General features: G+C 38.3%; 2 protein-coding genes across 2 annotated transcripts in view; both read right to left on the reverse strand.

Moving 5' to 3' along the window:
- LOC118477239 (ionotropic receptor 25a-like) overlaps nt 1–7,138 on the reverse strand; it is a 28,851-nt gene extending 21,713 nt beyond the window's left edge. The window contains exons 1-3 of the mRNA XM_035968227.1: nt 7,128–7,138; nt 6,448–6,662; nt 5,635–5,828 (exon numbers count right to left, since the gene is read on the reverse strand). Of these exons, the coding sequence (XP_035824120.1) occupies nt 5,635–5,828; nt 6,448–6,662; nt 7,128–7,138 (420 nt within the window). The remainder of the gene's footprint in view (nt 1–5,634; nt 5,829–6,447; nt 6,663–7,127) is intronic.
- The window catches only part of LOC101847409, a 29,847-nt gene continuing 20,524 nt past the window's right edge, over nt 6,988–16,310 (reverse strand). Inside the window, exons 7-12 of the mRNA XM_005092521.3 lie at nt 16,021–16,185; nt 15,136–15,243; nt 13,196–13,291; nt 9,344–9,535; nt 8,480–8,641; nt 6,988–7,450 (exon numbers count right to left, since the gene is read on the reverse strand). Coding sequence (XP_005092578.2) covers nt 7,205–7,450; nt 8,480–8,641; nt 9,344–9,535; nt 13,196–13,291; nt 15,136–15,243; nt 16,021–16,185 — 969 coding nt within the window. The 3' untranslated portion in view covers nt 6,988–7,204. The remainder of the gene's footprint in view (nt 7,451–8,479; nt 8,642–9,343; nt 9,536–13,195; nt 13,292–15,135; nt 15,244–16,020; nt 16,186–16,310) is intronic.

Consider the following 16,310-nt stretch of genomic DNA (forward strand, 5'->3'; position numbering starts at 1 on the left):
ACACACACACACACACACCTACACACCCACACACAAACACACACAAGTCAGGACTTTTGTCATTTTGTTCATGTTACCTTACACGTCTTTCGCTGTTTGGAGAAACCTCTTTTTAATGAATCTTTGTTGTTGTTTTTTTTTCATTCATAAATCACGAGCTTGTGAGAAAGTTTCCATCCTCAGCCAGTTTTTTTTCAATGGAAGAAAGAGCGTGTGTGTGAAGGGAGTTGGGGGGGGGGTACATGTTTTTCTTATGAGCTTATTCAATTATGAATTAAGTTGCATCTTTGACTCTTACACAGTTTTCAGTACTATGAAGTTGCCAATGCCGTCTGCTATTTTTGACCTTCCAAGAGTAATGGGCTAAGGTATACTCTAACATAATCAATAGCTATACTTTCAAGGTATCCGTAGCATATTTTCCCCTTTTTTTCATATATTTTTCGGTTACTGTTTTGCGAATGAGCAGACAAGTTTAGTTCAGAAAGATCAACAAATGTGGAGAAAGGACCCATATTATTCCACAGAATCCTTTTGGGTACTTCAACTTGACAAAGGCTCTCTTATTTAAGATTAGACTTCTGTTGTTCGGATTTATGCTCACTGGGGCTTTGATTGTAGATGATGTTTGCTCAAGTTTGTACGATGGGGGTCATTAAAGAGACGGGCTGCGTCAACATTGATATCTATGGCCAAGACAGGCTGAGTAGGATACAACAGAAGCACGGAGAGACTCCAGGAAATATATATGGCTCTTTTCGTCTATGCAGACGGTCAATTTAGCTTAGCTTAAGATGGTCTCAAGGTTTTCTTCATGCAGCTTCTTTCATGGCTAATACTTCCTATGTTTGAAGCGCAGATTCTGTCGCAGTGCTTGCATGTCAGTGTCGTAGATCAAAGCTCTGTATTTCCGCTGTTTTCCTTTCGTCATTGGCGCTTCTCAGCCTGGTTGTTTCTAAAGCTGTTCCCTAGCATTATAGTTCGTTCCTTTATCATTTTCCTCCATGTTTTCCTGTCTTCAGCTACTTCTTCCCAGATGCTAACATCTACTCCAAGCTTAGATAAGCTGTTTTTGCAGGTGTCTTTGTACCTCAATTTTGGTCTTCCTCTTGGTCTCTTTCCCTGGGCAAGTTCTCCATAGAGAAGTTGCTTCGGAATCTGGTTGTCGTCCATTCTCTTGACATAGCCCAGCCACCGCAATCTTCTTAAACACAGGATAGTTGTCACGCTCTGGAGGTTTGGGCGTGCCAACACTTCAACATTTGTAACCTTGTCACGCCACGAAATGCCTAAGATCTTGCGGCAGCATCTGAGAGGGAAAATGTCGAGGCGCTTTTCTTGTCTACTGTACAAGGTCCATGTTTCAGATCCATAAAGGAGTGTGCTGAGGACACATGCTTCGTAAATTTTGATCTTTGTTTTGATGGTTAATCTTTTGTTTTCCCATGCTCGTTTTGTCAGCCTTCCAAAAGTTGTTGCTGCTTTCCCTATCCTGGTGTTGATCTCATAATCAAGTGATGTAGTAGAGCTGATGGTAGACCCCAGGTAACAGAACTTGTCCATTGTCCCAAGTTCCTTGTCGTTCAGCCATATATGGCTCTGCTCTGCACCTTCGTGGGTAAGGATGACTGTTTTCTTAACACTGATGACCAAACTAAAGACCTTGCATGCTGTTGATAGGCAGTCCATCATTGTTTGTAGGGTTGATTCACTATGAGCAACAAGAGCAGCATCATCGGTGAAGAGAAGGTCTCGTACTGTTGTTTTGTTGATTTTGGTCTTGGCCTTGAGTCGAGCAAGATTGAAGAGCGACCCATCAGTTCTCCAGTGGAGGAAGACATCCCCTGGTGACTCTTTAAATGCATGTTGCAGTAAGACAGAAAAATAAGTGCTAAAAAGGGTTGGTGCTAAGACACAACCTTGCTTTACTCCGCTATTGATGTTGAAACTGTTTGATGTTGAACCGTCAAACTGAATGGTGGCCTTCTTATCTTCGTGGAATGAGATGATGAGCTGTAGCAGTATTGGGGGACAACCAATTTTTCCAAGCACCATGTACAGTCCTGATCTACTGACTGTATCAAAAGCCTTTGTCAGATCGACGAATGCAGTATGTAATGGAAGTTGCTGCTCCCTGCATTTTTCTTGTAGCTGACGAATAGAAAAGATCATGTCGAGGAAACACTCGAGGAAATACGCTTTGCAATAATAGAATTAGCCTATATCAAAATTGTTGGGTTTTTTGGTCAACTGCAAAGAGGCAAATCACTTCACCACTGCCATCGAGTTGACAATTGTTGACGAAGCCCAGCAGGTTCTGAGCTTGAGCATTTCTTTTTAGAAAAAAAAAAGTTGGAAGTTTCATTTATTCGTGTGCGGTCCGATTTAGAGAGAGAGGGTGTGTGTGTGTGTGTGTGTGTGTGAGAGAGAGAGAGAGAGAGAGAGACAGAGAGAGACAGACAGACAGACAGACAGACGGACGGACAGACAGACAGAGAGACAGACAGACAGAGATGCAGAGGCAGAGACTGAAATAGATAGAGATAGAGGCAGAGACAGACAGAGAGAAGAACGAAACGCTCATTCTTTAACCTAAACAACAATAACACAATAGACGTACAGTTTTAAGTTTTTCTTGAATCAAAATAATGTAAATACTTTTCAAATTAAATCACTGCCATTGAAATGTGAAGGAAATACCACTTTTATTCGGCGAAAAATAATAGAATGTTCTTATTCTTTCGCAATCTGAGATCTTCTTACTCCCATGACTGGTTTATAATCCTCTTGAACATCCTGGAACAGTCATCTAGAAAGGTACAAAGAATTTCATTAAATTAACCTTTAGAGATTGTGATTTTTGCGAAACACCCTCCTTTAAATTGGTGTAAAGGAACTGTTATAATTATAATCTTCTTAAATATCCCGGAACAGTCTCGTGCAAAGCGGGGAAGAGGCTAATCTATTGATCTTTTCAGACGTTTTCCTATGGGACCAATGTTCATATTGGTATAAATGAAAAGGCCAGCTCTGTAGCAAATTTCCCCTTAACGTATTCTAGTTAGAATAAGACGCAATTTCATCGTGAGTCCTGCATGAACTTGGCATTCTGAACAAACAAACAAAACAAAGTTCTGAAAGATTAAAGAAAAATGTCTTTTTTTTACGGTGAACATTATAGAGAAGCCTTTTCGCACTCTAAAAATTAAAGACTCAATCTAGCCTATGGCTCTATGAATCTGCCGACGACTGAGCCAAGGTCAGGATTTTGTGAGGGAAAATCCAAACGGCATTTCACGCACGGTTTGAACGGGGTTTGAATTGCTTCATTCAATGAAATGGTTGGCTGGGAATTTAAGAAGGAATTAGTCTAGAGACGAAGAAAAGCCATGTATAGACAGGAAACCTGAACTGTGTGAATCAGTTTCTGTATCAAGCCGAACGGCGGTTGGGGTGAGGTCATGAAAGGGAGAAAAAGGAGAGAACTTGATTGCAAAATTAAGTTTACATTTTGAAGCAGAATGGTGTCATCTATTTGCGTGGGCTGTTTGCTTCAAATCTTATGGCATTTCCCAGACTGCGAGTTTATTTATTTTGTTTTTATTTTTGCCTTATTGAAAGCGGAATAATTTAAAAAACCAATCCCATATCGTTCTATAACTAATAAGATCATTCATTTTACTTTTCCATTCAAACATAACATTGTCACAAAACTGAAGTTTAAGGGGGGAGGGGGGGTTAAAAGAGATATTATGTGCCACGCAACGCTACCATCATCAAAACAACAATGAAGTAATGATTATACTTCTGATGGTAGAAATAATAACTGTTAATAACCATTCAAAAAAGTATAATAGACTACTACCGATGATGATAATAATAAAAATTGTAATAATAATATAATAATAATAATAATAATGTAATAATAATATAATAATAATAATAATAATAATAATAATAATAATAATAATAATAATAATAATAATAATAATAATAATAATAATAATAATGATGATGATGATGATGATGATGATGATGATGATGATGATGATGATGATGATGATGATGATGATGATGATGATGATGATGATGATGATGATGATGATGATGATGATGATGATGATGATGAAACAGGATCACCAGCTGCTACTACACTCAATATAATACTATCGTCTCCATTTGTTAATTGTTTCCCTAGCTCTGACTGTTTGATTCGGTGATGTTGCCACTAATAAATGTTTCCTGTCAGCATCTTTTGTGTTGGACTCAGTCCAGGCAAGCAGAACTTCTTCATGAGATCAGTTTCTTGGTTTGGTAGAGCGTGTCAAATAACTTTTAGTTTAATTTAATATTTTATTTCCTGATATAAATATAATATCTTCTCTTACAATCTGGTCTTATTATTTTTTATCAGCAAAAACCAAAATAGAGCAAACCCCGAAAAAGGTATGTTTCAGCTGCTTCAATTCTTTCAACGTCATTTTTTACTTGAAAAAAATCCATCCAGTCATTAATCTGTCTATCAATCTATCTATCTATCTATCTATATGTCTATCTGTCTATCCATATGTCTATCTATATCTTTATCTGTTTATCTATCTATCTATCTATCTATCTATGTATCTATATATTATATATATATCTATTTATCTATATATCTACCTCTAACCTCCCCCTTACCATCTCTTTCCATCTCTCTCTCTCTCTCTCTCTCTCTCTCTCTCTCTCTCTCTCTCTCTCTCTCTCTCTCTCTCTCTCTCTCTCTTTGTTTATGTATGCATTATGAGCAGTCATTGTCCTCAATGTATTTGATGTTGGTTACATAACACTTATATATCACCAGCAAAGGTGAATGAATACCTGGCTCCATTAAGGGCTCACAAAAGTATTTTCTCTGGGAACCCAGCAGAGCCTGAAAAAAGTAACAAAGAGAATTTTGCAGGTCTCATAATATTATTAGGAAAATCAGCTCAAACCACAGGGAGCGGAACAGAGACAGCTTTCAGAGATCTCTTACAATGTATAAAGTTCATAACGAGAGCTCGTTTACGAAAGTGCCATGTGAATGTGTGTTTTTGAAAATCGGGGCACGTTTGCATATTTCGTGCTCGTCTGACTGCTTATTATATTTGAGTTCCTATCACGATGTTGTCGTGTTTTATTATTGTAAGCATTCTTGGATGAAGAGAGACAAGCAGAAAAATTCGTTCTTCACGAAGCTGGAGTTAACCTTATTACTCCCCTTGATATATGTGTTATGTATTTTTTTAAAGGCCTTCAATAACAAAATGCTTTAACAAGCTCTTGTTAATCAATATAAACTTTTATAATTATTTTGACTTCGGAATAGCAAATTTTATTTTGGGTTTAGTATAGCACATTCTTTTGTGTTTTTCCAATTGTTTAAACCATAACAGCACAAAAAGAACTAATCATTTCTAATTACAACCTCTTTGTCTTATCTTTCATTTAGACATTGGATGCAGACCATGTCGATACCTGATGGCAGTATAACAAATTCATAATAAAGTATGCATTTCTGAAAAGAATCTAATAAATAGGGACAAAAATACCCCCCCCCCCTAGTAAAGAAAAAACAACAACATTCAAACACATTCATTATTAAAGGCGTACCTCATCCAGAACGGAGTATTTAATGTCCGTCTGAGCAGCTAGGTCATCCAGTGACGTCACAGCCATTCCCATCCTGGAGACGGTGAGAAAAGCGGCCAGGTTGGCGGTGAAAGTGGACATCATGATGACGGTGAAGAACCAGAAGCCGCCGATGAGCAGACGGCCGGACAGACTACGAGGGGCGTCGCCACCTCCTGGGGGACGGAGAAGACAGAGAATGGACAAAGAATGGAGAGATTCTACACTGCCCAAAATCGCTTCATCCTGGGACAGAGAAAAGACAGAGAAAGTGGAGATTCTACACGACCCAAAATCGTTTCATCTTGGGCCAGAGAAAGGAGAGAGTCTACCTAAAGTCACTTCTTCTGCTGACAGAGAATAGAGACATTTTACATAAAATCACTCACTTTCCTACCAATTGCCTTTCTATGTGTGTAAGGAATGTCCAACTCCTTCTTTATATTATGCTGTATTTTCTTGACCCCCCCCCCCCCCCCGCTTCACAACCTTTACTTGACACCTTTTCTGAAATGAGATTGTGAGGTGAATTTCTTCCTAAAACATTGAGAATTTTGCAAGAATTACTTTTCTTCACCCCCCTCCCCTTTTGCGATGAAGTTTCTTTATAAACCCATGTGCCTACCACTTATATGGGCTATACAATCATTTGAGTGATCTATTGGTACAGGCAGCAACTCATGTATAACTACTTAATTAAGTGGTGAAATTAGTGCTCTTAGCCTCTTAATCAGCAAAGACATAGTTTCTTAAAATTTATGCTTTAATTAAAATTTCATATCATGTGCACCATACCTGCCATTGTAAGAGCTCCAATGACGAACCAGATGCTCTCACCGAGCGTATAAACTGTCTCAACTGGTGTTGCTGTCGTTGTTGCACTGACGTCGTGATGCTCTGCCTTGTTGTTGTTGTTGATGTTGCTGCTATTGTTGCTGTTGTTGCTGTTGTTGATGCTGTTGCCGTGCTCTGTGTGGTTGCTGCTGCTGTTGTTAAGGATGGCCGGGATGCTGTCAGGAAAAGACGTAATAAATTATGACAAGGAAAGACAAGATATAAGACAAGAAAAATAGTTTAGCATTATGGCATTAATACTCGTACTAATGCAAATGCTTTACTGACACATAACTATATTTCTGACAATTAAAGAGATGATATGTTTCAACTCGGTCTCAATGTGTAAGATCAATCCTAGAGAGACAAAAATACTTAGCACGATATCTTTTCAACTCGTGAATCAAAGTCACTGTTTTGCTTGCCGATGAGGAAACCATCCATTTCACCAGACTAAAAACATGTTTGTTCTTATAGAATGGAACAAGACTATGCCTACATTAAATGGGATGAGAAAAGATAGAATAATAAGAAAAATGATAGTCTACTATTAGGAAATGCATTTTTTTTGTGATGAGGTATGGTAATATTATGAGACACCGACACCTTTTTGCTTCAACTAACATTTTGTCTCCACTGACCAGGTATTCATATATGAGTTTATAATGTTATAAAACGTTAACGCTTCCAATGTGAGATGTTTCATTTCCGCATTAACTCACTCATCTGTGGTAGTGGTCGTGGTAGAGGTACGGTCGTCGACACTGCGATGCTCAGTTCCCACGCTTGATGCCACAGAGCCGTTGGAGACGGTGAACATAGTCAAAGGGACAGAAGTATTCGTAGATCGAAGGGTAGGTTTTTCTGAATACTGTCCCTTCCTGTAGCCAGGGGAAGTAAATTTCTCGAATGCGTACAGAAGAAGGCTTGTAGCCACCACGACTGCACCCAAACAACACCAGGCCTAGAAAAAGAGGATCAAGGACTTTTCGAATCTAAGACAGATATAATATTCTTTCAGAAATGAATTCACTCGGTGGGTAGCGACAATTGACACTGACCACACGTCTTAGCCTCCTAAATGCAACTGTAGATCACTTTATAAAATGTTAATGATTTTTTTTAAACCATAAAAGGCTCAGGTAGGCCTGACGTATTCAACTCAAGTTTGATAAAGCTCGCCTATCATTATATCTAATCAAGTAAGTGTTAGGAATCTCCCCCTGCTTCTGTACAGCGTAATGCTATTAAAAATGTGAGGAATTAGAATTTGTACAAAAGAATGTACAACAAATATGATATCAAAACTGTTTACTACCATCCACTCTCTTGACAGCCTGCATTATTTAATCCTTGAAGGCGAGGTTTGCTTTTCGTGCCGTTTTTGGTCGGAAAATTTCTAAAGGAAGCATGCGGATTTATTATGATGAAGGACGTTGTTACAAAGATAAAAGACTTGACTTCTTGCCTTCTGGCAAAGTTATCAACCATTATTACACACTCGCTGAGACACTCGTTTGAGCGAAACAGTTGAAATTCCAACATGCGTTTATCCAATGCTTTTGCTCCCCCTCCCCTCTTTATTCAAATGACTTTGCTTAAGCCTGAAGAAATTAAAAAGTTAAACACTACTTTACGAAGAAAGACAAACTTGTATGGCACTTGCGTGAACCATGACCACAGAACCCTTATCCAGCAAAGGTGGCGTCACGGTTCTATGCCGGGGTTCGAGAGGTAAGATGAAAAAGGTAATAATCAGCATTGTGTTTCCTTAACAGACAGAGGACCTACATGGTCTTATAACATCTGGCAGCGTGAATTTTACCTCGCTAATAAGATAAAACAATTAGACAAATATGTATCGCATTCTCTTATTGTCAAACAATCCCAAATGTAGTTTCCGAAAATAAATTGTAATCACAACACTGTTGTTATGAAACATCAGCAATCTGAAAAGCTGTAAAGATAAACAACAATGAATAGTGTCACTCACGAAGGTGGTGAAGACGTTAGCGTAGTAGAACAAATTTATCTCGGCCGCCTGTCTCTTCATGAGGATCTGTATGCCTGCAAAGTCGTAGTAAGGTAAACTGAAATCCACAACTCTGTCCCTCTCCGCAGTCACAGTTAACGCCCCTAGCACCACATCTGCTTCCTGTGAAAAGTGATGGGGGAAGAGATAAATGTATATCCATGTTATCCTTTTTTTTTAAAAACATGTTAAAATTATTTCCTTGAATTTGAATTGTTAGGGGCAGTGGGGGTGGGGTGGGGAAAGGTGACCCCTTGATTGCCATCTTGTTGAAAGCAGTTTTTAATTTAGAATTGTTGGCGGTCACTTTCGTGTGGCCTATACCTTCTATTTGTTTTCTGTGTTTGTCTAAAATAGTAGTCAGATCGTGGAGAAATAAAGGCTTCATCGTACCCATACTGGCATTTCGTTATCGATACTATAAAGGAAAAATGTGCTTAAACGTTTCTTGCTCCTGGTATTATCAAAATCTATGATGTTGGTTCTATTTGTAGTGGTGACGTTGTTTGTGGTGTTAGTCGTGGTGACGATGATGATGATGATGATGTAGCGAATATGGTTCATGTTTTAGGCCCTGTTGTTGTGTTCGATGGACTTCGTAAAGGATATACATTTTGCCCTGTGTATGATTTGAAGTAGTTTTATTTGCAATATAAATGGTTTATTGTCGTTGTTTTTGTTGTTGCTGCACATACTAATGATGATGGTATTTTACTCAGCTGCTGCTATTTCTCTGTTTGAAGTTTGAGATTGCGTTGCAAACAAAACAAGAATAAATGTTATATTTTTTTTAAAACATGAATAAGACTACTTTTCTTCACCCACCCCTCTGACGACATTGCCGATGCAGCCCGTCCATTCGCCATTTTTCAAGACACCATAACCACCTCTGTCACACTCTCGCACGGTGTACGAGAATCCCACGCGTCGCGAGATCTCGTCCAACACGTCCATACTGTAGCCATAGTAACGCGGGACTCCACCGCCACTGTCATTCCGAAACACAAACGGCGGCTCCTGAAAAAAAAAGAATGGTTAACTAGTACTTGAGGAAATACATTCCTTTAAGGTTTGCCTTGAAAAGCATGTTGTTAGAGAAATAATGATAAGAGCACGATTTGACAATGAGGTGTTTAAGGCTATTCAATGTTTTACAAGCTACAACCTTACTCTGTAATCTCTTAAGTCATTGAGAATTAGATTGAAGTTCATTTTGAGGTTTAAAAGAAAAATTAATATAATTGAACAGAAGGCACCTGGAAACTGTCGAATGTGTGTGTGAGGGAGCGTGATTGTTTTGTATGGACTTGGACATGCACGTGTGTTTTATGGTGTCTGCAAGGTAAATGTGTGTGTGTATGTGTTTGTGTGTGTGTGTGCATGTGCGTGTGTGTGTATGTGTATTACATTTGGTCGTGTGTCTGAACGTGTGCAGAGTATAAAAGATATTGTAACATTTGGTAGTAAAATTATATTTCTTGACCTCGATGTATTAAAAATGTTTAAAAACGATAGTCATTCCTTGACCTTTGTTTACTGTTCTCGTTGAAGTTTAAGTATGACGTCACAATCTCTTCCAGAAGAAGATGTAAATTAGAATCGGGGCGTTCATTCTTTCGACACGAAACCCGATTGATTTTTCTAAACGGCAAAAATATGTTGTAGTCCAAAATAAAAGAAGACAGACCCCCCCCCCCCCCCAACTCCCTTCCTCAAAACAATAATCAATTTATATTAGTATGCGTGTGTGTGTGTGTGTGTGTGTGTGTGTGTGTGTGTGTGTGTGTGTGTGTGTGTACAGATAGATAGAGAGATAGAGAGATAGATAGAAAGATAGATAGATAGACAGACAGACAGACAGACAGACAGAAAGACAGACAGACAGACAGACAGACAGACAGACAGACAGACAAACAGACAGACAGACAGCCAGATAGACAGATAGATAGATAGATAGATAGATAGATAGATAGATAGATAGATAGATAGATAGATAAATGAAAATAGACTAACAGTTTGGTTTTTTTAAAATACAGGCAGGTGCTTTAATGAGCTTGAGCGACAAACTGAATAGGTGTGGGAAAAACGTCTTCCGCAAATGATAGCCTACTGAGTGACACGCTCACAGTTAGCTGTCCAGCATGATTACATTTTCTCTTGCATTATTCATAAACCGTTCATCAAGTTCCACTTCATAACCCCTCTTTAAGCATGAATACATCGATAGCATTTCCGCTGCCAGGATACGTAACAAGAAACTATTGTGGAATATTTTAACTGCTAAAAAAAAAAGTACAATCTGAATTTTTTTTTAAAACGCGTGACAAAGGAAGTAGAAACTTTACTTTTCTGAACTCATTAACCTGTGCCATTCTATTTCAATCGATATCAATCTATCTGGTTTTTTAATATTAAAAAGTCTTTAAGAAATACCAAGCAAAAATATTATAATGTGGTTTGATTTCACATTAAACTTGTATCACCTTCTCTCACCTCTAATCTTGCAGGTTTTATAACACAATTCAAAACGTCACCCATTAAATGCGTCTCGAAATTCATTTTACTTTAGGCCAATATCAGCAAATACGGCAACATTTGCAGTGTCCTCAAATCAAGCCAATGTTTAGAACACTTTCGATCAACTGATTAATTCATCAATTCACTTGTTGGTAGATTATATATCTATTTATTTACCCATATATTGTTTGCCTTTGCGGAAGAGAAAAGAAAGGCCTGCATCACCTAAACTAACAACAAAAGGAAAAGAATACAATGAACGGGAGCACCCATGCATGACTGAGAGGTGTCGAGTCTCTCTCACACTAACCACCTTGCTCAAAGTGTGGCGTTCCGAGAAACCTTTCATTACCGGCACCTCGTGTGCAGCGATTGGGCTGTGAATTGAGGAGATTGATTATACTTGCGCCCTTTCGTGATCAAGAGTGTTGCTCAAACAGGTTAATAACTTACTTGATTAGTATAGATATTGGATATGTTTTTTAAAAAGGGGTTGGGTGCAGTGCAAATTATATTATATTGACAGGTTCGCTTTGACCTACCTGTGTTTGCATTAGTGAAAAGTGTTAACAATAATACACATTGTTTGTGCTCATTTCTGTAAGGAAACTAGAACAATACGGCTCTTGCCTCATGGGCTATGTATTGCAAAAATGTTGCTGTTTTATTGAGATTGGAGTGCGTGTCACGAGGTAATTATACACCAAGCCTCTTTTGAAGTGTGGACATAATTATTGAGTACTTTCAATAAAAGTGTTCTTTAAGAAACTTGTAAAAGTGTACAAATCAATTTTTAAAAGAAAATTAAATCGAGCTATGTCCTTTCTATTCATCAAAAAGTTTGCACAGTGCTGTTAACTTTTTAAAAACATAGAATCAAATATGAAGCATCGTGGTGAATTCAGGCGCTCGTCAAGACAATGAAATCGAAAATACCAGCATTTTCTGGCCGATTTGGTAATTTTTATCGAATTGTTGCTTTTTGGGCTCAGCACCTTTTAGGTCCATTTAAAACCTGTACTTTTTTAAAGTTGATTAAAGGCACCAAAAAATGTAACTGTTCAGTTTTCAAGGATTCTCAAACTATGGAAGTCACCAAAAATTGCCGGCAATTGTTTCGCCAATTTTACCTCAGAAACCAGGCGACCCCATCTCCTTAAATCGCAAATATCTCAACTGCTACCCAAGATAGATGGGTATTTTTCATCGAAAGATAGACAATGAACGAGCTAGCTTTAAATTGATACCAATAACTCCACATTGCCAAAAACTGACAAGCGCCTGATTTAACGGCGTTGTGACACAAATGTTCTTTTTAAAGAAATTCATTAACATAATCTGCCTATGGCAAAAACTATAACAACAAAGAGTAGAATTTTGCAAGCTGTTTGTCTTCGTTGAACGTAGTATTTTTCTTTCAACCCGTATGAAAGCTTTCCGGTTTTTTGTTTGTTTGTTGGGGTTGTTGGGTTTTTTTGTTTTGTTTTGTTGTTGTTGGGGTTTTTTTTGGGGGGGTTGTATAGTGAAAGATTGCGTGACATGGTGGGCTTACTGGGGGTTTTATTTCTATTGCTTACAAAATCAATAACTCCAACAGATGACATTCAGTTGCCACACACACACACACACCAATTTTGAGGTGGAGGGGGTATCTGAGCGGAGGATTTTTCCGGGGGGGGGGGGGAGGGGAGGCTGCCTGAGAGCATCAAATGAACTGCGGCCTCTAATTTTATCGTTATTGTTGTGGTTCTACGGCTGACTGTCAGTGCAAGTGGGATTTGTGCCTAGGGTCATAATAATAAACATCAATATGATATGAATATCCCTTTTCGGTTTAATCCAAGCAGCTTTGAACATGCACTGATTAGCAAGCACTAAGATCTCTTTAAAGTGTAATAGAACACCAATGACTTAGTTCTGGAGTTCGTTATAACGATGTAATTATAGCCGTCAAAACCTACACTTTTACATCTCATACACGGTCATGAAAAAAGTGACACAGTCATATCCTCAGGCAATATGAATGCTATCATGGTTTAAATTTTGAAGCCTGAAAAGTGTGGGGTTTTTTTTGTTTTTTTAATTAAAAAACCACAAAAAGGTCGGAATCACAAGAATGATATATCAGAGACGTTTACATAGATTATCCTTTGTACATACCACAACGACAACGACAGTGAGCCTGGAGTCTATGAAGTCGGCGGGGTAGGCGAGCTCCGACATGTCAAGTCCCAAATCCTTGGACCAGTTGCCAATCTGTGGACACAGGAACAAGCGCTTTACTCTAAAGTATCGAATAAGCGCCCCCCCCCCCCCCCCACCCTTTCAAGCTGATTAATTTCCAGTTTTTTGCGCACCCACACCCCCTCCCCGGCTATTATTTCCATTCCCCCCGTTAATTCGTCGCTTTTAAGGACAAGCGGGCTAACCCAGATTTCGGGGGTTTCCAGAAATCTTGACATGCACCAAAAATGGGCATTGCCCTACGCCCCTACCTATATGAAAAGTTTAGTTTCATTAGTGTGCATATGTGCTTGATTGTAGAGAAAACTCGGCTTGTCTTTATAAGAAACTGAACAAGGGGCAAAAACTTTATCTTTGATTTTCTCCAAAAAAAAGCATTTTTCGGGATAGCCCCCTTGTGTTTAAAAGCCACCAATTATTTCCCAGCTTGCCACGACAGACGATTATGTGAAACATTATATCTTGAATCTAGATATTTGAATGAAACTTCTTTTTCTTTTGTAAATGGCAAATTACCCTCATTATTAGTACCGATACCGGGTTGGCTAACTTAATTTTCTGTGGATTTTTAAAACTTTTGTACATTGATTTATATGTTTTAATGTAACTGGTTTGTTATTAAATTAAATGGGAAAAGTTGTGACTTACTAAAATCACTAAAATTTCATGATTTCTTGTTATTTTATTCACTGAAGGAGAAATAAAACAGATTTGTTCCTATCTGGGGTATGAGGTTGAATGTGCCCCCCCTCCCTTTTTTCCACCCCCTTCCTCCCCCTGTTTATCAATTTTGGACCCCTTGTCCAACCCTCCCGTTTATTCCTACCCTTCTTTTTATTCGATACCTTAGAGTATGGCGTGTAAAAATGGAAAACAGTGGTTTGTTTTCCTTTGTTTGTTTTTTGTTTCGTTGTTGTTATTGTTGTTGTTGTTTTGGTGAGGTTGTTTTTGTTTTTCTTTTTATGTAGGTTTTTTTGTTGTTTGTGTTTGTTTCTGTTTGCTTTCTGTTTTGTTATGTTTTTGTTTTGTTTTGATTTGTTTTGTTTGTTTGTTTTTGGTTGGGTTTTTTGTTTGTTTGTTTGTTTGTTTGGGGTTTAACGGGGTTGTCATTGGAGAGCATACTTGTAGAAGACATTTAACTCCAGCTTAAAAACAGTGCCCTACATCATAGCTAACATCAAAGATGTACCAGAACGTCAGTTTGAAAAGCAATACATCCATGGTTCATATAACAAATCTTCTTATGTCGTGCTATAAAGAGGGTTGTTTTGTTCTGTTCCTTGTGAAATTTAAGCCAATGTGTTTGTTTTAAATTAATCAATAAATAATTGCAATTGAAAAAAAAAATGTTTTGCGAAAAATGGATCCCTCTGCATCCTTTATCTAAGTCTAAGTAAGTACAGGCCACACTATGCATGAGCCTCATCCTTCTTACTGTAAAGGTGTAGTCAATAACAGAATAAAGAACGTGCTGTCTGTGGTGTTGAGTTCATGCGCTTTGCTGTCGCACGCAGTTGTAGACCTGAGTTCGAATACCGTGAAGAGATACGTTTTATCGAGTATCTTTGTCTTTCTGAAGGGACGACGTGCCCCTTTGGCTTGGGTTCATTCTAACAGGCAGTGGTCAAAGCTTGCATCCTAAATGGTCAAAATTGTTTTGATGGGGGCGCAAAATATCTGCATTAAGTAAGAATAAACACAAACAATTTTTGTTTTTCCGGAAACGAACAACGATTTTTTTTCAGGACCTAGATCAAATCAACAATATTAAGTTTCAATATCAAATAAAGCACTACAAACTACAAACGAAACACGCATCATGTTACCAACACAATAAACTGCACACACCAACGTACATATCTCTGCCCATTAGGCAAAAGTCGGTGCAGATCAAAGATAATCGAATCCTTGGCGCTGGCATCATCAGACTGATATCTGAACACATCGAATTCCTGGCCTGGTATCTGAAGAAGATAAACAGCAACAAAGAAAATTAGAGAAAAAGATACCCAAAACAAAAGTATCAGTAAACGACTGGATCTCTATAATGATATGTTCCTGTTGTGAGTAAATTATGATTTAGCCCCGCACACTGCCTTAAAAACACCGAGATCCTGTTATGGTGTCTCAGAATCGTATTTCACTTTCAGTTTGCGAAACCGTTACTTTAGATTGTCCAAAAATGTTTGCTCGTAGTTCAAATGAGACTCAAGAGAGTAGAAATCGCTGTTTACAAACCCATTAAAGTTATTATGTTATTTTATATTTTCCAAAAAAGAGGGGCTTGCTTAAACTTTGGCCTGTTCCCCGTCTTGTTTCTTTATCGACTCTTCCACAACATTTGTGCACTTATGAATATGGGACTTTGTCTAATTGAAATGTGTGGCCTTTTAAGCCTGTCTAAGATTATTTTACTAAAAGGGGGAACGATTATAGTGCCAGAGAAATTCTACATGATATTGTGGTATTACCTTTTTTACTACAGCAAAGCTAAACTACCCCTAGGCGTTCAAGCAAAGGTCTGCTATCATGACAGCTGGCCGTTTCTAGCCTAGTCGGATCTGAATACTGCCTAATAGAATAACAAATACGATTAGTACAGGGCACTTATCTAGTACAGCGCATTAGGAAATTGGCATATACCAAAATAAATTTTGTCAGAAGAGTCTCAAACACAAAGCAGATCAAACAAAAAAGCGATAGAGGTCGAAAGAGTGCACAGCACATTCTAAAACACTGACCTGTCCAAGTCCTTGTTGGAAGATCTCCTGACATTCGGAGCAGTTTACTGCACAGTTTTCTTGACACGCAGATGGAAACCATTCACCTTTTTTTCCTTTAGTGTATATATTTATTCCTGAGTGGACGTAGCTGAGAATCTTCTCTGCGGTGAAGACAAGTCGATTCTAAGGACAAAGGAGAGATAAAGGGTGTTATAAAGGAGAATGCTGAGGTTTGTTTAAAACACAAACACATACACACTAACACACGTGCACACACACACACACACACACACACACACGCACACACA

Source organism: Aplysia californica, unplaced genomic scaffold, assembly GCF_000002075.1.
Source record: "Aplysia californica isolate F4 #8 unplaced genomic scaffold, AplCal3.0 scaffold00047, whole genome shotgun sequence".
In the NCBI taxonomy this organism is placed as follows: Eukaryota; Metazoa; Mollusca; class Gastropoda; order Aplysiida; family Aplysiidae; genus Aplysia; species Aplysia californica.